Here is a 20,037-nt window from a genome sequence, read left to right as displayed (position 1 = left end):
CGCCTTTACCCAGAGCAACACTCAAGAGTCAAATCTTAGTTAAATGTTGTTGATTATGATTTAAATTTCTAGAGAAATGAAGAGAAGTTATTTTTAGATAACACGACGTTTAAAAGCTGACTGGGTTTCTCAAGCGCGGCGCCTTGGCGCTCCATCCCGACCGCTTGTGCAGTGGGCCGCTCGCGCGATTCATTAGCGAGAGGACGCTACGTGCGCGCGGCCCTGAATATGCAGTGAATTTACCCGTCACGGATGCGAATACGTGCAACAATACCTAGGCGCGCGCACGCGAGTGGCGCGAACGTATAATTTTTTTTTTTCATTTTGCATATGTTGTGCAAAGCTACCCCTGCCTTTTTTCTCTGTCGATTCGCTACGTACTTCTCGCTATCCTCTCCCTTTGCCTTTAATGCCACCGGCGCAGCTCCAATGTTTGAGGTCACCATCATCATCATCAGCCTGACTACACCCACTGCAGGGCAAAGGTATTAGATAGCAATCACCGCGGCCGGCAACATTTTTAATTTCGTTATTGTATTTTTATCAGTTGTTGTTGCCTCTGGCAAACCACTACTACTACTACTACTTTTTCAAGGAGGGACTGCAGGGGAGTTGCAGGTTCTTTTTAAGCCCACAAACGCGGGTTAAGAAGAGGGAACGAATAACATTCCCTCGCGACTTTTAAATCAGCCAGGGCAGCAGGTTGGACATGCTGGTTACTCATTTGCATTTGTGATGGAACAGCGCAAAAACCGGTGTCCCGGTGTTTTACTCTGTTCCATCATACACACACAAAAAAAATTAACTGTGCCATGACTTAGGGCCGTTTCCCATGCATGCGATTCTCGCCTGCGACGCTGTGACTGGGGAGGGCCGTCGGTCCAGCCGCAGACGGCCTGCGACCAAGTTCCGTCCGGTTGGAATTCAGTCGCAGCGTCCGTGTGTTCGCTCTGCGACTGACCAATGGGCAGCGCCGAGACGGCGCGTGTCACGTGGGAGCTGTTGCCGCGGCCACGGCCGGTCTCGAGGCGCGCGTGTCGAGACCGCCGCGGCAACAGCTCCCACGTGACATCACGTCACGCGCCGTCTCGGCATGGGGTCACGTGGGAGCTGTTCCCGCGGCGTAATCAAAACTATTTATTCTAATCACAACATACGAAATATTGCCTTGAATCTAAAAACACGCTGGCCATAACATCGTCAACACATTCCGTGCAGCCTTTCTGTCGCGTTTAATCGTGGGTTGCCTATGCAAACATCGACCAACCTTGCGTGTCCCTCCGACCGAATTCGCTGGGTACGCGTTGCATGTGAAAGCACTGTGCGAAAATCGCACTGCGGCGTTACCGACTAGGCCGACTATTTTCGTTCTGCGCAAGTCTGGCTCGGACTCGAGCACAATGGTTCTGTTGAAGTCAGTCCTGTTGACAGACGCCTCGAAGGGCTAGGCCACCGCGCTTCGCTCTACGTTCATTTGTTTGACGTAAGCATTGTGCTGCTTCACCTTACCCCCATATTTCACAGCCTACGACACCAAGCACTTGAAGCAAGGTATTACATACCACGCCTTAGGCCTTTTCTTTAGGATGACTGTCTTTCGGACGGTGGAGGAGGCGTCCGATAACGGTGGCCGGCTTGTGTGTAGTTTACATCCCTTCCTTTTTGAGAATACTGGCCACGGTTTCGCTGACTTCGTCTTAATCAAAACTTGCTTGCATTTCACTGTACCCTTCGGACATGACTTTTTGGCAGTGTTCTTCCCACAAAGGCTACAAGAACAAGACGCACTGTTCGCAACATCAAATTAACTGATGAAGAAGGGGGAGGTGTAGTATCATGAAGGGCGAAGGATGATGTGACTCATGTGAGCTGTTGCATAGGTAGGGAGAAATTGGTGTTATTTTTTAAGAGCGGTTATTTTGCAACGGGGGATCGGTCGTGGGTGGTAAGGGGGCGGGAGAGAAAATGACAGTAGGGGGGTCTCCTGTTGTGCCTTTGCCTGCCTTTCTTTTTTCCCCCTTTACTTTTCCTCGTGTCGCAGAGCGCAGACCGTGGTTGCTTCTGGAGTGCGCTGTTTTTCTGCTCCCTACAGTGAAACAGGACGGAGTCGGCGCCTCTGCGAAAACGGCCCGGAAAGGTCTCATACATGAACGCACTCTTGTCTCTAGGCTGTCATAAAAAAACAAAAAAAACTTACAACCCGTAATGTGCCAGTCCTGGCGAAGGGTCACTCCATGCGCGAAAGAAATCTCCCAAAAATGACATCAGAGCTTTTGCAGAGGATCAGTTACATTCTTTAATGCCTTCCACCAGCTTAAGGACTTCCACCAGCTTTGTTAAAAGCAGAGCGCGTGGTCATGGCGTGGTACGAAGAGTTGCACAAAAATAAATTTCGGACGATTTAGCGCGGTTACTCCACATGCGCAGGTGCGCCCGGGCTCCGGTTTTCACTGCGGTTGCGGTGTTCGGATCCATTGCGCACGGATGCTGTTGAAGAAATGATATCCAAAACACAGCGCAAGAGACTGGTAGTTTAGGATGCGGGATGCTCGGTTGCGGCGATGTAGTTGTCTAAAATTGATCTGTTCGCGCTGGCCCGGGTTCGAAACCCACTCGCGGCTGTAAAACATTTTCGATTATTTTATTTCAGGTGAAGCAGGCTTCAGACATACAGACAGACCACGTCGAAATCGAGAATTCAAGCCTTAGTGCCGCACCAAAAAATGCGACCGCGTCAGCTGGCTGTTGTTTTACCAGTTTGTGGAGGTGGCGGTTGATAAAAAAACGGCCGCTCGATGGAACCGCAACACCGAGTGGCCGTGGTTCTCGTCTGCTCACTTACTGAAAAATACGGCATGCTGAAAGGCTTTTCCTAGAGCCTTTACTTCGTTCCTTCTCATTAAACGTGCGTGCACTGTGTTATTATGGCTTGTGTGCAGTATCAAATAAAACAAACCATTGTGAACGGACGAGACCTTTCAGCGGCCACGTAATTGGTGAAAGCTTCAAAAACCGCATGTTCTCGCCTTGTGTGGCTAGGGAAGGGAAAACTTTATTTACACTAATGGTTTTTCCTGCGGTTTGGGGGCATCTTCAGAGACGTCTTGGTTCTACCCCCAGGAACTAGAAACCAGTCGAATGCAGCAAACTTTCCGTTTCTCCAGAGATCATCTGGCGACGACAAAGAGTCGAGGCTGCAATGTCACTATATCAAAAACAAAAAGAAAACGCTCAGAGTAGAACACAAAAATCACAGGACGTGATTACCACTGTAGAACGCGAGATTTCAGGTGATCAATTCGTATTTCTTATTGCCATTTATTTTCATATTGCTTTCAATACGCATGGCCTCACTATTCTTTCACTCGTGATGTAACTGTGCTCGTACCTCTCAGACGTCAACGCCAACACCGACGATGCACAACCAAGAAACATGCCCTCAACAGCTGTCGATGTTAATACGTCGCAGAGCGTGCACTGAGAATGCACACAACGAAGGCAGCTCCGTGGAAGATACCCGCTTTCACTGTGGGTCGCTTGGCGGCCTTGATGTCCGCTGACGCACCCTAGCATACTCTCGACGTGCCAGCATTCATTGTGTCTGAAGTAAATGGACAACTTGCAGAATTGCAGGAAAGCTTATTTACATGAAGGTCTCTTCAAACCAAGAACCCTCGTTCACAGACCGCGTTTCCACTGTTTCGGCTGGCTCAAGGGGTTAGTGCGAAGGGGGATGAGTCAGTAGCCCTCCATTGTATCGTTCTTGGAAGAAGGTGAGGGGGGCTGCTCCCTAATAGGCCGGAACCTGAAGCCTCGACGCACGCCTCCAGCCATCGAGATAGTGTAAAAAGAAGTTGCCGAAAGGTTACCATGATGCGTTCTCTTGACAAGTACCTGTCCCGACCCGCTCCTGACATCCTTTCCACAACTTCTGTCTTATATTGACAAAGGGACATCTCCCCCCTCATTTTTCGAACGAGAATGTTCGGTTGAAAAATTGTTGCGGGCACTCGATATGCTGAAAGTGTGCTCCAAGGGCCCTTCTTTGGCGTACGCGCTCAAGGTGGGCGCTCTTGGAATACCACAGAACCGGTATAAGCATGCGCACTATAGGAGACGTCACCGGACCACCACCGGAACGCACGGGCGCTCGCGCACGCGTAGGAAGCGGGGTCCGGTTTACGACATTCGGAGGACGGCGGGGCTCTCGGCGCCTCTTTTCTTTATGGCTTGAAGCTCTATCAGGTTCCCAGAACTTTTCGCGGTTCGAGTTCCCCTTCAGAACACCCAACCTCTTTTCTTCACGGCTCGAAATTACTTCCGTCGGCTTCAGAGGGGGAGCCAGCCAGCACCAAGAACATGGAGGTGCATGCCCTTTTTCGGCGCCTGTTCGGCGTACGCCGTCGCTGTACTGCTTGCAGCATCGGTTCATGTTTGGTAAACATTCGGTATGCCAGGCACTCGGGCAAGTGGTTTGTCAGCGGAACGTTTTATCATATCCGTTCTAGAAGCCGCGCAGCAGCTGCGTGAAAGTGTGGAAGTTTTAAAGGCGGGGACACATGTGCGAAAAGTGCGTGCGGTTCGCTGCGACCGTCGTCGCAACGACCGAACGCAGCTAGTCGCATGCGTCCAACCTGCTGGATGCCAACGACGAGCCGCATGCGACAAACGCAACGACGGGAAGCAGGAGCCAATGCGAGCGCAGAGAGCGGCAGCGTCATGATGACGTAGAGCGCGATGCTCAGGGCGCTCGGGGCCGAGCCATCCCGTCTGCCGGTGTCATAAAAACGAGCTAAAGTGTGTTCTTGACTGAAATAATAAACACTGGGATGAGAAATGTGAAAGAATATGTCATTTTTGAGGATTGCTGGCCAATACTGAGGTGCTGCTAAAGGTAACGACTGCGATACAAGCAAACTTCTTTCCACAACCGCTTCGCAGCTGCCGCTGGCCGGCTCGCCTGGCGCCCGCTCGCTTCGCTGCCGAAGGCGTCGCGGAAATTGACCATATTATTACTTTATTGTGAGATCATGCTGTTGACAGTAGAGCGATGTGTGGAGTAGGCCTTTTATTATAGCTCAGGCGACTTCCGAAGCGCCGGCCGCTGCGGCTTCGATACGAAAGAGGCTATAGGCCTAGCGACGACCACGGCAGCCAGGCAGTAGCAGAGCTCGTCGCCCAGAGCGCCCGCGAGCGGTGCCGTTGCCGGAAGCTCGCAACATAAGCAGGCATGCTTTGTCGCTGCTCGAGCAGACTTTCTGATAACAAGGCAATCTTGTATTTTCTTGGGATATTTGTACAGCCTCCCTGATTTTTAATAATATAGCGCGAGCGTCGACCGAACTGCTGGTCAGCGCCTTATAACGGCGATAAGCGTGCAACAAGGCGAGAGTTCGCGCACGCGCACGAAGGCAGAGTGTCGTCTGCTACGCTGTTCCGAGCACGAGGGCACACGCCCTGCCACAATATCAGTTCGCTAGATCCCGCCAAGCCTTAGAGCGCATGCGCATGATTAATATGTGAGACTGCATGAGACATGATTTCTTTCCCTCTTTTTTTTTTGCCTACTACGGGAGGCCAGCCTGGCGATGCAAAGTTACGATAAGAAAAAATAAAAGGAAAGAAAGTATCACATATTAATCATGCGCATGCGCTCTACGACGTGGCGGGATTTAGCGAACTGATATTGTGGCAGGGCGTGTGTCCTCGTGCTCGGAACAGCGTAGCAGACGACGCTCTGCCTTCGTGCGCGTGCGCGAACTCTCGCCTTGTTGCACGCTTATCGCCATTATAAGGCGCTGACCAGCAGTTTGGTCGACGCTCGCGCTATATTATTAAAAATCAGGGAGGCTGTACACGATCACCTGCAGTACTTGCAACGTACAAGCTTATGGGCATCTATATATGTACAGATTACAGGAGTACAGCAAGAAGCCAAACGAATTCGGCTTGATTGGGCTTGTACCCTTACAGAAATAGCTTTATATTCAATAAAGAGACTACAGAGGTACACTGATTTCAACGCATCCCTGCTGCATTTTGACCGCATCGCCTAAACTTTCGAAGAGCTGAACGCTATTGAGCTTTAAGATGTAGCGATTAGTGCGCTAATACCTAAGTTTCCTGGCTTTGTATAGTTAATGCGCACGCATTTCCACTATCACTCATCCTCAAGTAGCCACTGTATGCGTTTGCAATAGTAAATGTGTCTGTAAAGCTCCGGAGTTTGCTTATAATCCTCTATAATACCCATACATGGCGAGCACTTTCTTGTAGCGGCCCATGTTTGTGTGCCTACATCCGGTGGGGACACTTTTAATAAAAGCGCGCATTCACAAGGCATGACTTGATCTCCTTAAAACAAGCAAAAAAAGCGTAGACGTGCGCCTAGCCAAACGCACCAAGAGAGGGCGCCACACGTTTCTTGCCGATGCTGAGGATGCATGATGAATAGAAAAATAGCCAGGGAAAAATTCTGCCTCTTTCAAATGTAAAATACTTTACATCTATTAAAAGATGGGACATTTCGCTACCTAAAGCTCCTAGAGCAGTCCGATATATTGTAAATCATGGCAGCGGTGAGTGATCAAGTGAGGACAAGTGGGGTTTTTTTCGCGACCTCGTCATAGGCATCATGCGACCATATCTCATCGCGCAGGGTAAACGCAATATTTAAGCCACAGTGATGAAACTTTAGTAAAAGAAACTTTATGAGGTATTTAACCCCTCAGGGTCAGAGCTCGCTTGTAACTGTTATGCGTGATGAGATATTGATTTTTTATTTTTCATCGCCATTCAGTTACGCGCCGCCGCGCCGCTGTCGCGAGATGGCGCGACCGGTTTTCCGAGGCGCATGGGCCGGAATCCTGGGGATGACAAATTGTTCAGTAAGAAGTTTGGGGCTCTCTTCAATAAAAAGAAATTGTTTGCTGCGCAGTTCTCGTGCAAGATACGAAATTGTAAATCGCGCACGGCAATCGCATGGCTTCCCTTTTCTGACCTTATGTACGCAAGTGTCACAACGAGCAGCCGCAGTGGCTCAGTGGTTATTGCGCTCGGCTGCTGACCCGAAAGACGCGGGTTCTATTCAGGCCGCGTCGATCTAATTTCGATGGAGGCGAAATTAAATGCCCGTATACTGTGCGATGTCAGTGCACGCTAAAGAATCCCAAGTGGTCGAAATCTCCGGAGCCCTTCACTACGGCGCCCCTCATAGCCTGAGTCACTTTGGGACGTTAAACCCCAATAAACCAATAAAGCAAGTACCACAACGGGAGGAGCTTACCCATCTGACATCGACAGCATGGCAGAGAGCGAGTGAAATTGAGAGAACTGCGATTGAACTGCGCGTAAAACGGGTCTTCCGGGGGAACATCGATGTTGAAGCTCTCGGTGCCATTTGGGAATCCGCTCCGGGCGCCTGAGAGAGGGGAAATTAAGCATACAGCACAGCACAAGTCAACGGCAGCTGCAATAACCGTTCTCTCGAGACAATAGTAAAAGCACATGTCATGACGTAGCATAATCTGAATAGCGGAATTATGTATTGCTCTCTGCATCTTGTCCAGTCCAATATCATCAAAAATACGAGCTCAACAACGGAGCAGATGGTGTTGACATCGGCGGGGTCTTGTCGGCGCCACTCAAGCTCTGTGTTTAGAGTAATTATCACCTGACAAAGTTGTCGATGAGGGAAACGTATAGTTCCAAAACGCTGCATTTTCGCGAGCTGAAAATTTCACGAGCTTTCCACTCAGGTAAAAATTTCCATTGTACAACGCTGAAAATCTCGTTCAGTTTGATGCAAAGTTATTTCCTGCCTTTTTTTTGTACATTGAAGAAAGTGAAGCTTAGTTTTACACAAAAGTAAGCAAGAAATTAGCTTTTAAAACTGCGCACAATCTTGTTAATTACTGTTTCCGCCTTCTTGTGAAATTTTCAGCTCGCGAAATCTCAAAGTTCTGCAATATATGAGTTAGTACGATCATTCAAAATTGTGTTCGATGTTTATCACTGGCGGAATCTTAAGCAAGGACTCAAAAAAAAAAATATGATGCAGAGTTTTTTCGAAAAAACCAGCGGACGCATTTTCTAACAAGTGTTTCGGTACTTATTCATGTGCTTCCTTGCCATTGGTGAGCCGCTCCTTTAAATCCGCAGCCGAGGAATGATATTTCGCATTGAGCTGTCAGTCATGACTTTACATGCCGCCAACTTTACAGTAGCAGAACGACAAAAAAAATTAATCGAGAAGAGAATAGTTACAAAACACTCTCCCTAACTGCTTTAGTTGACAACATGAAATGGTGGGCGAGTTGGTCAGACATGGTTCTTGTAAACCAGCGCAACGGCTCGAAGCCAAAGGAGGCTGTGTTTTGTCCCTTTCTTGTTTGGCGTCGAGCCGTTGCGCTGGTTTACAAGAACAAGAAGAGCTTTAGTGGAGGTCTCAGGAATAAAATTACTGACAATGTTCGCTGCATTAGAATCAGTGCTAAAACTCGTATTTTTAGCTACGTAGAAGGCCACGATGAGCGGGCAGTTCCGCGGGACGACGCACTCGTGCTAGGCGAACAGACAACCATGTCCAATATTCCTGAACAAAAATTTTTAAACCTGAAGAACTGTACGATAGTTTTCTTGAAATATTGAAGGCAGTGGTCCATTCTTCCGATATGGAGCAGAATCTTTCTTTCATGATGTCTCCATTGCTCGCATACAGCAGTGAAGGCTGCCATAGAAAAGCAATGGGGAACGCTTTTGACGATAGTAAAAACGTTAATAGCAAAAAAAAAAATGCAAGGCTGCTGACGGGAAATCTGCGGTTTTATTGATTGGTGTAGTGGAAGCTTGCAATGTATAAAGAGAGGGACCTCTTTAAAGAAAACCAGAGGGCGTGAATATTCGCTGACATTCGTAGGGCAGGGAATAGGGGAGCAAAGATGGAAGGAGGGTGGTAGAAAAGAGTGCGGTCACTGAAGAGGGGCGATCAAATGTTCGGGCAATTTAGAGTTTGTCTAAAACAGCAACAACCTCTAAATGAGCAAATAAGAATGTCATTGCACGTCGCTGCAGACTGTAGCAGCCTAAAGGACCTAATATAGAGTCCACTGTGAGTGGCACTTGGGAGGCGGACTACATGCCTTGTTCATAGGGTGCAAGTTAGTTGGCGTGCGCTGGACATTCGAGGAGAATATGAAGTGCAGTCCCAATTGCGCTCACAGATTGTTTCGCGTTCAAAAATGCTTTTGTCCAGAATTGCTGGGTATGGCGACAACAGACGATTTTGCTCGGGGTTAATACCTATCGGTTCACTGCTTGCGCACTGAAATCCCGACCGCCTGAGATTCTTCACCGAACCGCGGGGTATACGCACCCACGAACGTCTCGAGCGGAGGCAGTGTGGCCGTGGGCGTGAACGAGATGTCGTGGTCCAGGAACTGCCCGAAGGCCATGGCCAAGTGCGTGAGCTGCTTGTCCGGCACATCCTTCTCCGGGTGCAGCTTGTAGGAGACCAGCCTGGCGCTGGGAAGCGCGTTCCCACTGAGGGCCTTTGTCCTCGGCTCGCTGATGCCTGCTAAGACGAGGAGAGAGTCGCGTCATGACACTAAACCACGGGCTATTTACTTCCACATTCTCCTCTGCTTGCTGCTTTAGCCAAGTTGAGGAATGAGCTCTGAGGCAGAAAAACTAGCCTGAGCCTGGATAAATATACTGGGGAACGTATTCCCTGACGAATATATATAACTCCTAAATTTTGAAAGCGCTCGGAAGGTAAGAAGAAGAGAACGCCGCTCGCAACTGTGTTTTTTCTGGACCTTTTCTCAGAGATTTAGAACGGTTAAGAATAAACACAGTAGGGAGAAGCGTTTGCTCCGTCCAGTTCTCTTGTCCTTGTAATTCCGAGCGCTTTCAAAATTTTCGATTCAATACCAACTAGACCAGAGATCAACTTTGTTAAACAATGTATAAAACTACCGCAGCGTTTTATGCTACGTGCAAAGTTTATTTAAAGGTTTCTCAGGGACGCGCACGCCTCATATGCACGCTCTAAAAATAGTTCGCGTGTGTATGTGCTTGTGTGTATGTGTGTGGGGGCATCAGTATCACTTAATGCGATACTGACAGTGTAGCAGCGTGCTAGCTACACTACAATACAGGGCTGCCGTCGGGTGATCTGCTTTTAAATTGATTGTTATAGTGAAATCTTACATTACATGAAAAAAATGCGTTCATAAGCGGTTACCCGCTCAAAAATGCTTTTGTCCAGGCAAATTAAGAGGCGATGTTTAGGGGATAGTGGCTTCTTGTTGCAGAGAATTCGCAGGAATTGGGCAGCTTTGTACACGTTGCAGAAGATATGTAACCGGTTACAGTTACAATTATTCCATCTGAAATGTAACTGATTTCAGTGGTCAGTTACAGCCCGTGAAAAGTAACTGTACCCTTACAGCTAAAGAAATTGATTACTTATTGCGTTGTTTGCCTCCCAACTTTTATTGCTGTGAAACAAATTCACTCAAACTACAAAAACTGTCTGCTACTTAATTTTCTGATATTTTGTTATAACTTGTTAACTTTCAAGACGAGTAGTTTTCCTAAGTAGTTGCCCCTAATTTTCCCACGTGTGCACGCAAAGGGGTCACCAGCAGCACGGAACGCTCTCTCAATGTGTGCGCTGGAGGAACCGGAAGGGCTGTATCGCAACATATGGTAGTCTTGCACACCAGTTCACAGTTGCGACACATGCCAGTCGTGGAGCTTGCATGCCACAACCACAACCAGCGGCCTGCTCATGACGAGCTGCGCTAGGGTACCGCGTATATTTTAAGAGCATGAGCTCTTACTCAACACGTTTCGAGATTTTGTGGGGTCTGCTAACCACACTGAGATCACAACGCCACCTGTGGCAGCAACTAGAAAACAGCACATCTCGAATTCAGACTTGTAGCGCCATCTACAATGGCATTGTAGAAGCAACCACCTGCCAGCTAACGCTCGTTACTTCAACGCTTGCTTCAACGTCTTCCAGATGGTGGCGGCCTTTTTTTTTTACTTCTTTGCTGCCTGCTAACTTCGTGCTGCCTGCTAACGTCCCTTCACATCTGCGTTTACTTGGGTTTGCTCGATTATGGTAGGTTGTGGGCACGTGCCTCACGTGTTTGAATGTTTCTGGCTGCGGCCAACGAGATCCGAACTTGTGATGGAGCTTTCCAACATTCTTAAAATAGCTCCGTGCAATGCAATTTTTTGCTAATGACCTCCACCCTGCAAGCCGAACGCCCTACAGTGATGCGAATCTTTTTCACGAGTTTCCTGTGACCTTCGTGCCCAACCGATGGCTTAAAAGGGTATCTTGAGAAGCATGCAATGAGACAATAACTGAAACATTTGTGAGACACGAGGCTCGCACGAAAACCGTTCGTAGTGACGGGGTTTGAAGGTGCAGACTACATTCCCAACCCGTGCACACGGAAAGCCGAGAACCAAGCCGGTTCATGGCTTGTACCAGTTTGAAGAAACCAGTGGATGCCTGGGTCACCGGTGTGCCTAAGCGGTACCCTAGTGGCCAGAGCATCCGCCTCGCATTCGGGAGGTACTGGGTTCGATCGCCAGTGCCGCCGGGTACCCACTACTTTTCTAATGAATACAAGGTTTCCCCTGGCCTGATGCTCCGTTCGTTGGGAGTAAAATGCTGGGGAAAAGGGTCTTAAGTCAACCCAAACTGAGTGACAAAATATAATAATCTTGCGAGTCTCCTTGAAACGGAGACACGACCGTGTGTACCCCGTGCCTATTTAGTTTTAAAAGTATTCTCAAATCGGTACTATTGAAATTAGTTTCGCGTACCTGTGGGCACTAACGACAAGACAAGTAAATGCACTGCGGAAGCAGATTAAAACTTTTCTTCCCTGCAACTCGACATCGCAGGGCGAGTTCACTCTGTCGGTGGGCATGCGCTTGTTTGGCGGACGGCCATTTCCTTGCTCCTGATATGTTGGTTTCATTAATAGGCGCTTCTACACAAGAACCTTAAAGACACCAAGCGTTGAACTTCAGTCCAGTTAGTTGGAAATAGTTAAAAAAAAAATAAAAGGCACATACAGAGCGGCCATGTGTGTCTTTTCGTCCTCGTCTTTGCTGCGCTGTTATTTTTTTCGTGATAGAAGTCCATGTTGTCCGCATACTTTCCCTTCTGATATTAAAGAACAACCTAGCAGCAGTGCTGGCTTAAAAAAATCCTCGCTTTGCGAGTTCCGAGCTTTCTTGAGCTATAGTATCCCGACTTTGTGCTTTGTGTACAAGCCACCGGGTTGGGTGTTGTGGAAGTAAGTTGCAGTGCCATCTGACAGGACTGGGGTCCCTACAGGGTGGTCATCTTGTTATTTATCAGGACGGTAGGAGCGAAGGTGGCCGTGACTCCGTCGTGACCCGGACATGATCGCGAGAGATGCTTCTCAGCAGCAGGTTCGTTCTTGCTTTATCGCGAAGGTATAACGAAGGAGACATCCGTGATAGCATCAGCATTGACGGACTACGGCATAGGTGTTTGCCACAGGTTGAGCGTCTCAAAGCTTTAAACGCTGGTTTAAGCTTGTTTTTAGAAATACTAACTGATCATCAGTAATCAGTTCCAGTAAAAAGTAATTTATTTATCGGCAACGTTACTATTTGAAAACGTAATCAAGTAATTACACAATTACAAGAAATTATTTCATTAAAAGTAAACAATTTCTCGTAACGCGTTACGTACAACTCTGGTAAGGTAATTATATCTATATGGAGCTGAATTTCTTTAACAATTATTAGAAAGTACTTCTGACTGTACTCGGAGTATTCATAAAGAGGACATGGACGTTGTCGCATTTCTCTTCCACTGAAATACAAAAACACCTCGGCCGCCGCAGCCAGAGTCGAACAAGGGACCTCTTGGTCAGCGGCTGAACGCCGTTGCCACTGACCCGCCATGGCGGATATTCTTTCAAAGCGCACTGTCGCTAATTCGCGACACACCGTTTGTACGCCAGACATTCATTAGCACTTGGAACTTGCATGCAAATTTTGATAACGACATGTTCTCAGTGCCCAGCTCTTTCCGACTAAAATGTTTGACTTTGCTCTGAGGAGGCTGTGCGCAGAAAATGGGGACGCGGATGTGCAGCTTCAAGCCAGCGTCCAACATTTCGTCATGCCTCATACTCTTTCTTTCTTTCTTTCTTTCTTTCTTTCTTTCTTTCTTTCTTTCTTTCTTTCTTTCTTTCTTTCTTTCTTTCTTTCTTTCTTCCTTTCTTTCTTTCTTTCTTCTTTCTTTCTTTCTTTCTTTCTTTCTTTCTTTCTTTCTTTCTTTCTTTCTCTCTCTCTTTCTTTCTTTCTTTCTTTCTTTCTTTCTTCCTTTCCTTCTTTCTTTCTTTCTTTCTTTCTTTCCTTTCATTCTTTCCTTCTTTCTTTCTTTCTTTCTTTCTTTCTTTCTTCCCTTCTTTCTTTCTTTCTTTCTTTCTTTCTTTCTTTCTTTCTTTCTTTCTTTATTTCTTTCTTTCTTTCTTTCTTTCTTTCTTTCTTTCTTTCTTTCTTTCTTTCTTCCTTTCTTTCTTTCTTTCTTTCTTTCTTTACTTCTTTCCTTCTTTCTTTCTATCTCTCTTTCTTTCCTTTCTTTCTTTCTTTCTCTCTTCTTCCTTCCTTCCTTCCTTTCTTTCTTTCTTTCTTACTTTTTTCTTCCTTTCTTCCTTTCCTTCGTTCTTTCTTTCTTTCTTGCTTTCTTCCTTTCCTTCTTTCTTTCTTCCTTTCTTTCTTTCCTTCTTTCTTTCTTCCTTTCTTTCTTTCTTCCTTTCTTTCCTTCTTTCTCTCTTTCTTTCTTTCCTTCCTTCTGTCTTTCTTTCTTGCTTTCTTTCTTTCTTTCTTTCTTTCTTTCTTTCTTTCTTTCTTTCTTTCTTTCTTTCTTTCTTTCTTTCTTTCTTTCTTTCTTTCTTTCTTCCTTTCTTTCTTTCTTTCTTTCTTTCTTTCTTTCTTTCCTTCCTTCCTTCTGTCTTTCTTGCTTCCTTTCTTTCTTTCTTCCTTTCTTTCTTTCTTTCCTTCTTTTTTTCTTTCTTTCCTTCTTTGTTTCTTTCTTCCTTTCTTTCTTTCTTTCTTTCTTTCTTTCTTTCTTTCTTTCTTTCTTTCTTTCTTTCTTTCTTTCTTTCTTTCTTTCTTTCTTTCCTTCTTTCCTTCTTTCTTTCTTTCTTTCTTTTTTTCCTTCCTTCTGTCTTTCTTTCTTTCTTTCTTCCTTTCTTTCTTCGGTTCTTTCTCCCTTTCTGTCTTTCTTTCTTTCTTTCTTTGTTTCCTTCCTTCCTTCTTCCTCCCTTTCTTTCTTCGGTTCTTTCTTTTTTTCTTTCTTTCTTTCTTTCTTTCTTTCTTTCTTTCTTTCTTTCTTTCTTTCTTCCTTTCTTTCTTTCTTTCTTCCTTTCTTTCTTCCTTTCTTTCTTTCTTTCTTTCTCTCTGTCTTTCTTTCTTTCTTTCTTCCTTTCTTTCTTTCCTTCTTTCCTTCTTTCTTTCTTTCTTTCTTTCTTTCTTTCTTTCTTTCTTTCTTTCTTAGCGACAATTCAAGAACAGATTGCCTCGGGAGGCATAACAGAAGGCCCGAAAAAGAGCCTGACGTGGCTATGCCACTCTGGCAGCATTCGCAGCAACGTAATCTGACGTTATTTCACATCATTCAGACACATCATTCCGACATTATTCAGACAAAATACAGTTCGTGATAATCAAAGTAGTTCTAACTATCAACGTCTATTTACAATGTCTAATTTCCAGGAAAGAAACAAAAGAAGCAAAAGCAGAGTATACCTGCAGGGGAAATATCACATATAAAACACTATTTTTCTAGTAAAACAGCGGTTTTGCACTAAATGAAAATAAAGTAGAAACAGTGCGCCACACTGATACAAAAAGATGTATTAAGCAATAATTTCTGAGCTCGCAAACTGTGAAAGTAATATTTATTTTGCTGGTTTCTTAAATTGTGTTGAGGAGACTCTATTCTGCAGTAGACTCAGTATATCGGGATATTCATTCAGCAGTTCTGGAAATAGTGGTGTTGATCTCTGTACACCATACTTTGTGCATGATTTGACCTCAACTATTACATTCTGTCTTAGATCATATGGGGTCTGCTTAACAGGATATTTTTCTCGAAACGACGTACTGTTTATTATCTGCTGGCGCAGGGGTTCCAGTGAGAGCTTAAGTTTAAATAACTTTTTTATCGGCAGAATGCTTTATCGGCAAAACTCTTTCTGTAAAAGGGACCTTGCCTATTGCCCGTAGGGCTTGCTTTTGTAAAAATAACAGTGAGTTTAGGTTTGTATCGGCTGTTGTTAACCATACCAGAGAAGACTATAGAACAGGTGTTGCGGGAAAAACAGGGAGATATTTGTTGAAGAAAATATTGCCTTCCACTTGGCTCGAGGCTTTTGTGTCGACCTTTCACACAAACCAGACTAGCTACACAAAACGAACAAAACGCTAATTGTTGCTGAATGGAAGCATACCCATTTCTCAAATTCTAGAGGCGATAACTAATTGGTGATACTGGGCTTCGAATGTAGGCACATATACTAGCTAGCAGTACGTGGAGGGAATGATCTAATTCATCGACTCCTTCATAGTTTCGGCATTAAACGGTTAAGTGATACGTATCAAAGCAGTCCTGGCGATGCTCAAGCGCCAGCTCCACCACGCAGTGGACTCTGTCGGCTCACCGTCTTGGTAGCCAGCGGGTAGGAGCCTCCGCTCGCAGGAGTAGGCCTGTCCCCATTGTGGATTATCCAGGTTGTTGCAGCTCCCGTCAGGCTCTCGGTACGGCTTGCGCGGGTCGCAAGAAGTGGGAGTCTGGACGGGGCAGAAACCGCACGACTCGTTCCCTTCCTTCCCCAGCCGGTGGTTGATGTGCGCCAGCACCGCGTCGGCTGCCTCATTGCCGTCTTCGCCAAGTCTGATGTGAAAGCACAATAGCGTGGTGTGATTGTAAAAGACGCTAATGGTAAGTTGCGAGTAGAATTTATCTATGGTTGTGTACGGGGAGACAGGACATGACTGGAACATAAAGTGTCAGATTGGGGGGGGGGGGGGGGGGGCATGTTTTCACGGTCACAATCATTATGTAAAAGATTACATTACATACATATAAGACCCGCTTAAACCGATTCGTACGAACGTGTCTGCGTGGCGTATAGCAGGAGCGTGTCTGACTCGCAGTGCGAGTGCTCAAGGGTCAGGGGTTTCCGATGCGCCGCTCGTCTGGCTAGCGCCGTCTATGGGAGCCTCTCGTAATCGACTAGTTCTTATTTTTCTGTCACGTCGACGGGAACGCCGACACCGGCTTTTCTGCGATAAGGGACCTTTGCGATTTCGCGTAAAAAGTGTTTTCGCATAAAACATGTAAAGGACAGAAAGCAGGTGAGCGGGAGGGAGTCTAAGCCCCCGTATAATACTTTGGGGGGGGGGGGGCTCTTGTCCTCCCAACCTTCTCCGCTCCAGAGTCCTTGCAGGTAGAGGAATGAAAAACGGAACGCCTATTTCACTCTGAGGAAACGTATTTTTTCATTTTTATTCTGGAAGCATCTGACGGTTCGTATACCCGTTCATTCATGTTCCGTTCATGAACTGCCATGGTATAAAATAATTGTCGCATTTAACATGTTTTGAAAAATTGGCTCATATTGACGTATGTCGACTGAAAAATCACATCAGATGCTTTATGATGCCGTGAACTTCATGGCTTCACCAAAAAATTTCGGAAGTTATGGCCCTCCTGGTCTCCCGTACGCTATATTGAGTGCGTGGCGCCCTCTATGCTCTGTGCTGTATACTACAGCAACAACGTCCATATGGGCGCCAGATTGAAGGGAAACGTTTAGCCTGACATTGGCGTCGGACTCAACTGCACATATTATCAACAAGGCCTTTCGTTTTTGTGTTATAATTTTTATACTTTTTTTTTTCACCGCGAGGGTTAAAATCATTTGCTATTCTAAACTCGAGTACAGATGGGATTGTTCAACAAAAACTTACATAAACCTGTTCTTTTTTGTTCATGTTATTTTTCTGAACTGAAAAACAGAAACACTGTTAGATCGCATTTTGGCGGCACACATAAAATTGTCTATTTTTTGCTTCAAATGTTCATAATTTATAAATAGCAAGAATTGCTTTCAAGTCATTTTCACTGCAACGTTTCCATTCCCACGCATGCGCAATACTCCCTCGTATGTTAGACCTGACTGCTACGAATGTACGCTGGAAGAACATTTATTCAAAAATTCAGCGTCCGTTTCGAACAAAAAAGCTCGACGCCATAAGCGTGGGCCCAGCGCCCGACATTAATGCCAAACAGACATCCGGTCAGTTCCCGTGCTCAGATCTCTCGCTTCTAGAGCGTACTTTTCGAACTTACCCTTGGATTAAACCATACAACCAAGAACAACTTTTAATATAACTTGAAAACTATCCGTAAATAGCTGACAAAACTCTTTCAGAATAAGCCCAAGCAATCCGCTAGTTTCCGTGCGCTGCCTTTGGCATTGTGCACTAGAAGACCATACTCCGATGTTGGCTTAATTTCGAGTAGGAATTCCATTTGAACCTGATTGATAAAAACTTTGATTCCGGCACAAGAATCAATAAAATATGGAATCGATAAAAATGCGACGGCTGAGTTGCGGCTAATTTGGAAAAAGAAGACAGCGCAGCCTTAGGACACAGACTGAGCAAAATAGGATGATACAGCGCTGACTTCAACTGGTTCTTTTATTGCAGAGCTCTTTTACTGAATTTTATTCTCATTCTGCTTTAAAGAGCCTTTTGGCTGTTTTATTCTATTTTATTTTCGCACTGTTTTTAATGGTCTCTTTGGCTATTTTACTCGCATTTTTTTTTCATGCTGTCATTAGTTATTGTCTTTTGTTACGCCGTTACTGCCTACTGGCTTCATCCCTTCACTCGCCCTTCCATTTTAGTCTGTTTCTAGGTGCAGCATTGTTATCTTTCTGTCGCGTGCAAGCCCAGCAGCTGTTCCCCATGTTTTCCCGCCCACTTTTTCTGTATATATATATATATATATATATATATATATATATATATATATATATATATATATATATATATATATATATATATATATATATATAGTAGCAGGTCTCATCGTTCAATGAGCGAGGAACACTTGTAGAATGAAGGGGTCACAACTTCCCGATTACCCTCCTTCATCAGTATACACAGACGTATACCCTGAAGTGAGCAAGATAGGACGACACAGGGCTGTCTTCAACTAGTTTTATATATATATATATATATATATATATATATATATATATATATATATATATATATATATATAAAACTAGTTGAAGACAGCCCTGTGTCGTCCTATCTTGCTCACTTCGTGCCTTAAGGGTGCGCTGTTTTTTTCCAAATATGAACTACCAGCTAGCCCGTTCGACCAGCCTTGCTACGGATCTGAATTCTACTACTGAATTCTCGCCACTTCACATTTCCGCCCACCTGCTCAGAATCGAGCGCAGGAGCCCTTCGGCGACGGCTGCCACCCGTCCGCTGCGTGCTTCGTTTTGCAGGGACCGCCGACTTCGATGCTGGCTTTTGGAGAATGGGCAGCTCCAGGCCGACCTTGGTACGCGCCCCGACACTAGAAGATAACAAGCGCTGTTCAAAACCTGAAGGAGTAAGTAGCGACCTTTTATGAAAATAACAAGCTGGTTTCTTAAACATTTATTTTACGCATACTCAAGATCCACAGTATTGGTGAAGGGATAGGGGGAGACAAGACCTGGAAAGACTCGAAAGCAGAACGGCCTCATCAATAAAATCTTGAAAAGGAGACTCAAAGAGGTAAGAATGCAAATATTTTTTTAAATGAAGGAAATTACAAAAACATCACCAGCGAGAAAAATTAAAACGCTCCAGAATTAGTACACCCAAACCTCTCAGATGAGACAAATCGGCTCACGACGTCAGAGAAAATAACCTTCTGCAGGTATCGAAATAAAATAAAAAATAACATATTTTGCTTGCGCAGTGATGAGAAAAAATTGGAGTGGACACATTAGCTCCGAATTAAGGGTGTGATGTCATAGCTTTAATGAGTTCGTACCCGTATATTTGGAATTGACCATTCTCTATTTTACAGTTATGGTTCACATGGGGTCCTCATACCGCACCTGACACTGTGCAGTGGTTAAGCGATGCGACCCTGCCTTGCAATGGTTCACCGGTGGTGCTTGTGAGATCCAGGCTTCTCTTTCTGTGCAACCTTCCGCGAGCAATCACTGATTTAAATGCCCCCTGCCACGGCAGGCACTTCGCTCACAATCCGATAAGCAGGTTGTGATGACGTCACAAAATAACATGTCCTAAGTGGCCCATCTGCCATCTAGGTTGCTTCCCTGAAGATTTGGTTTATTGGGGTTTAACGTCCCGAAGCAACTCAGGCTATGAGGGACGCCGCAGTGGAGGGCTCCGGAAATTTCGACCACCTGGGGTTCTTTAACATGCACTGACATCGCACAGCACACGGGCCTCTAGAAATTCGACTTCTACAAAATTCGACCTCCGCGGCCGGGATCGAACCCGCGTCTTTCGGGTCAGCAGCCGAGCGCCGTAACCACTCAGCCATCGCGGCGGGGGATTTTGCTGGATTTTTCGCTGATGGCCAAAGGTGCCGACGACGACGCTGATCGCTTTAAAACAGTGTAACCAAAGACTGACGGAAAATTGGAGAGAAGCTACGGCTGCGGGAAGGCGGTTCGCAGGTAATTAATGTCAGTCCATGTATTTCATCCCCCCCCCCCCCCCCCCCCTGCCGTTGTGTACGACAGCTGTTCTAAGACGCTGCCTGAGTCATGGCGCTTTGGTGGTCCGTATTAAAAATATGGCAAAAGCAAGTAAACATAATAGGATTTCGGAGCAAAATTGATGGTTAATGTAAGCGAGCGTTTACACGAACAGCACGTGCTCCGCATGTCGATTTTCTTAATTTGTGAAAGTCGTGCG

At 45.8% G+C, this 20,037-nt stretch overlaps 1 protein-coding gene across 1 annotated transcript in view; it reads right to left on the bottom strand.

Moving 5' to 3' along the window:
- Window positions 1-20,037, bottom strand: part of LOC149335571 (immunomodulatory peroxidase-like) — a 71,451-nt gene that overhangs the window by 23,954 nt on the left and 27,460 nt on the right. The window contains exons 5-8 of the mRNA XM_089553973.1: window positions 18,532-18,673; window positions 15,732-15,964; window positions 9,374-9,571; window positions 7,286-7,420 (exon numbers count right to left, since the gene is read on the bottom strand). Of these exons, the coding sequence (XP_089410099.1) occupies window positions 7,286-7,420; window positions 9,374-9,571; window positions 15,732-15,964; window positions 18,532-18,673 (708 nt within the window). The remainder of the gene's footprint in view (window positions 1-7,285; window positions 7,421-9,373; window positions 9,572-15,731; window positions 15,965-18,531; window positions 18,674-20,037) is intronic.

Source organism: Amblyomma mixtum, chromosome 7, assembly GCF_055824585.1.
Source record: "Amblyomma mixtum isolate Tamu chromosome 7, ASM5582458v1, whole genome shotgun sequence".
NCBI classification, from domain to species: Eukaryota; Metazoa; Arthropoda; class Arachnida; order Ixodida; family Ixodidae; genus Amblyomma; species Amblyomma mixtum.
Note: the sequence above shows the minus strand (reverse complement) of the source record. Positions and strands in the feature narration are given on the sequence as shown.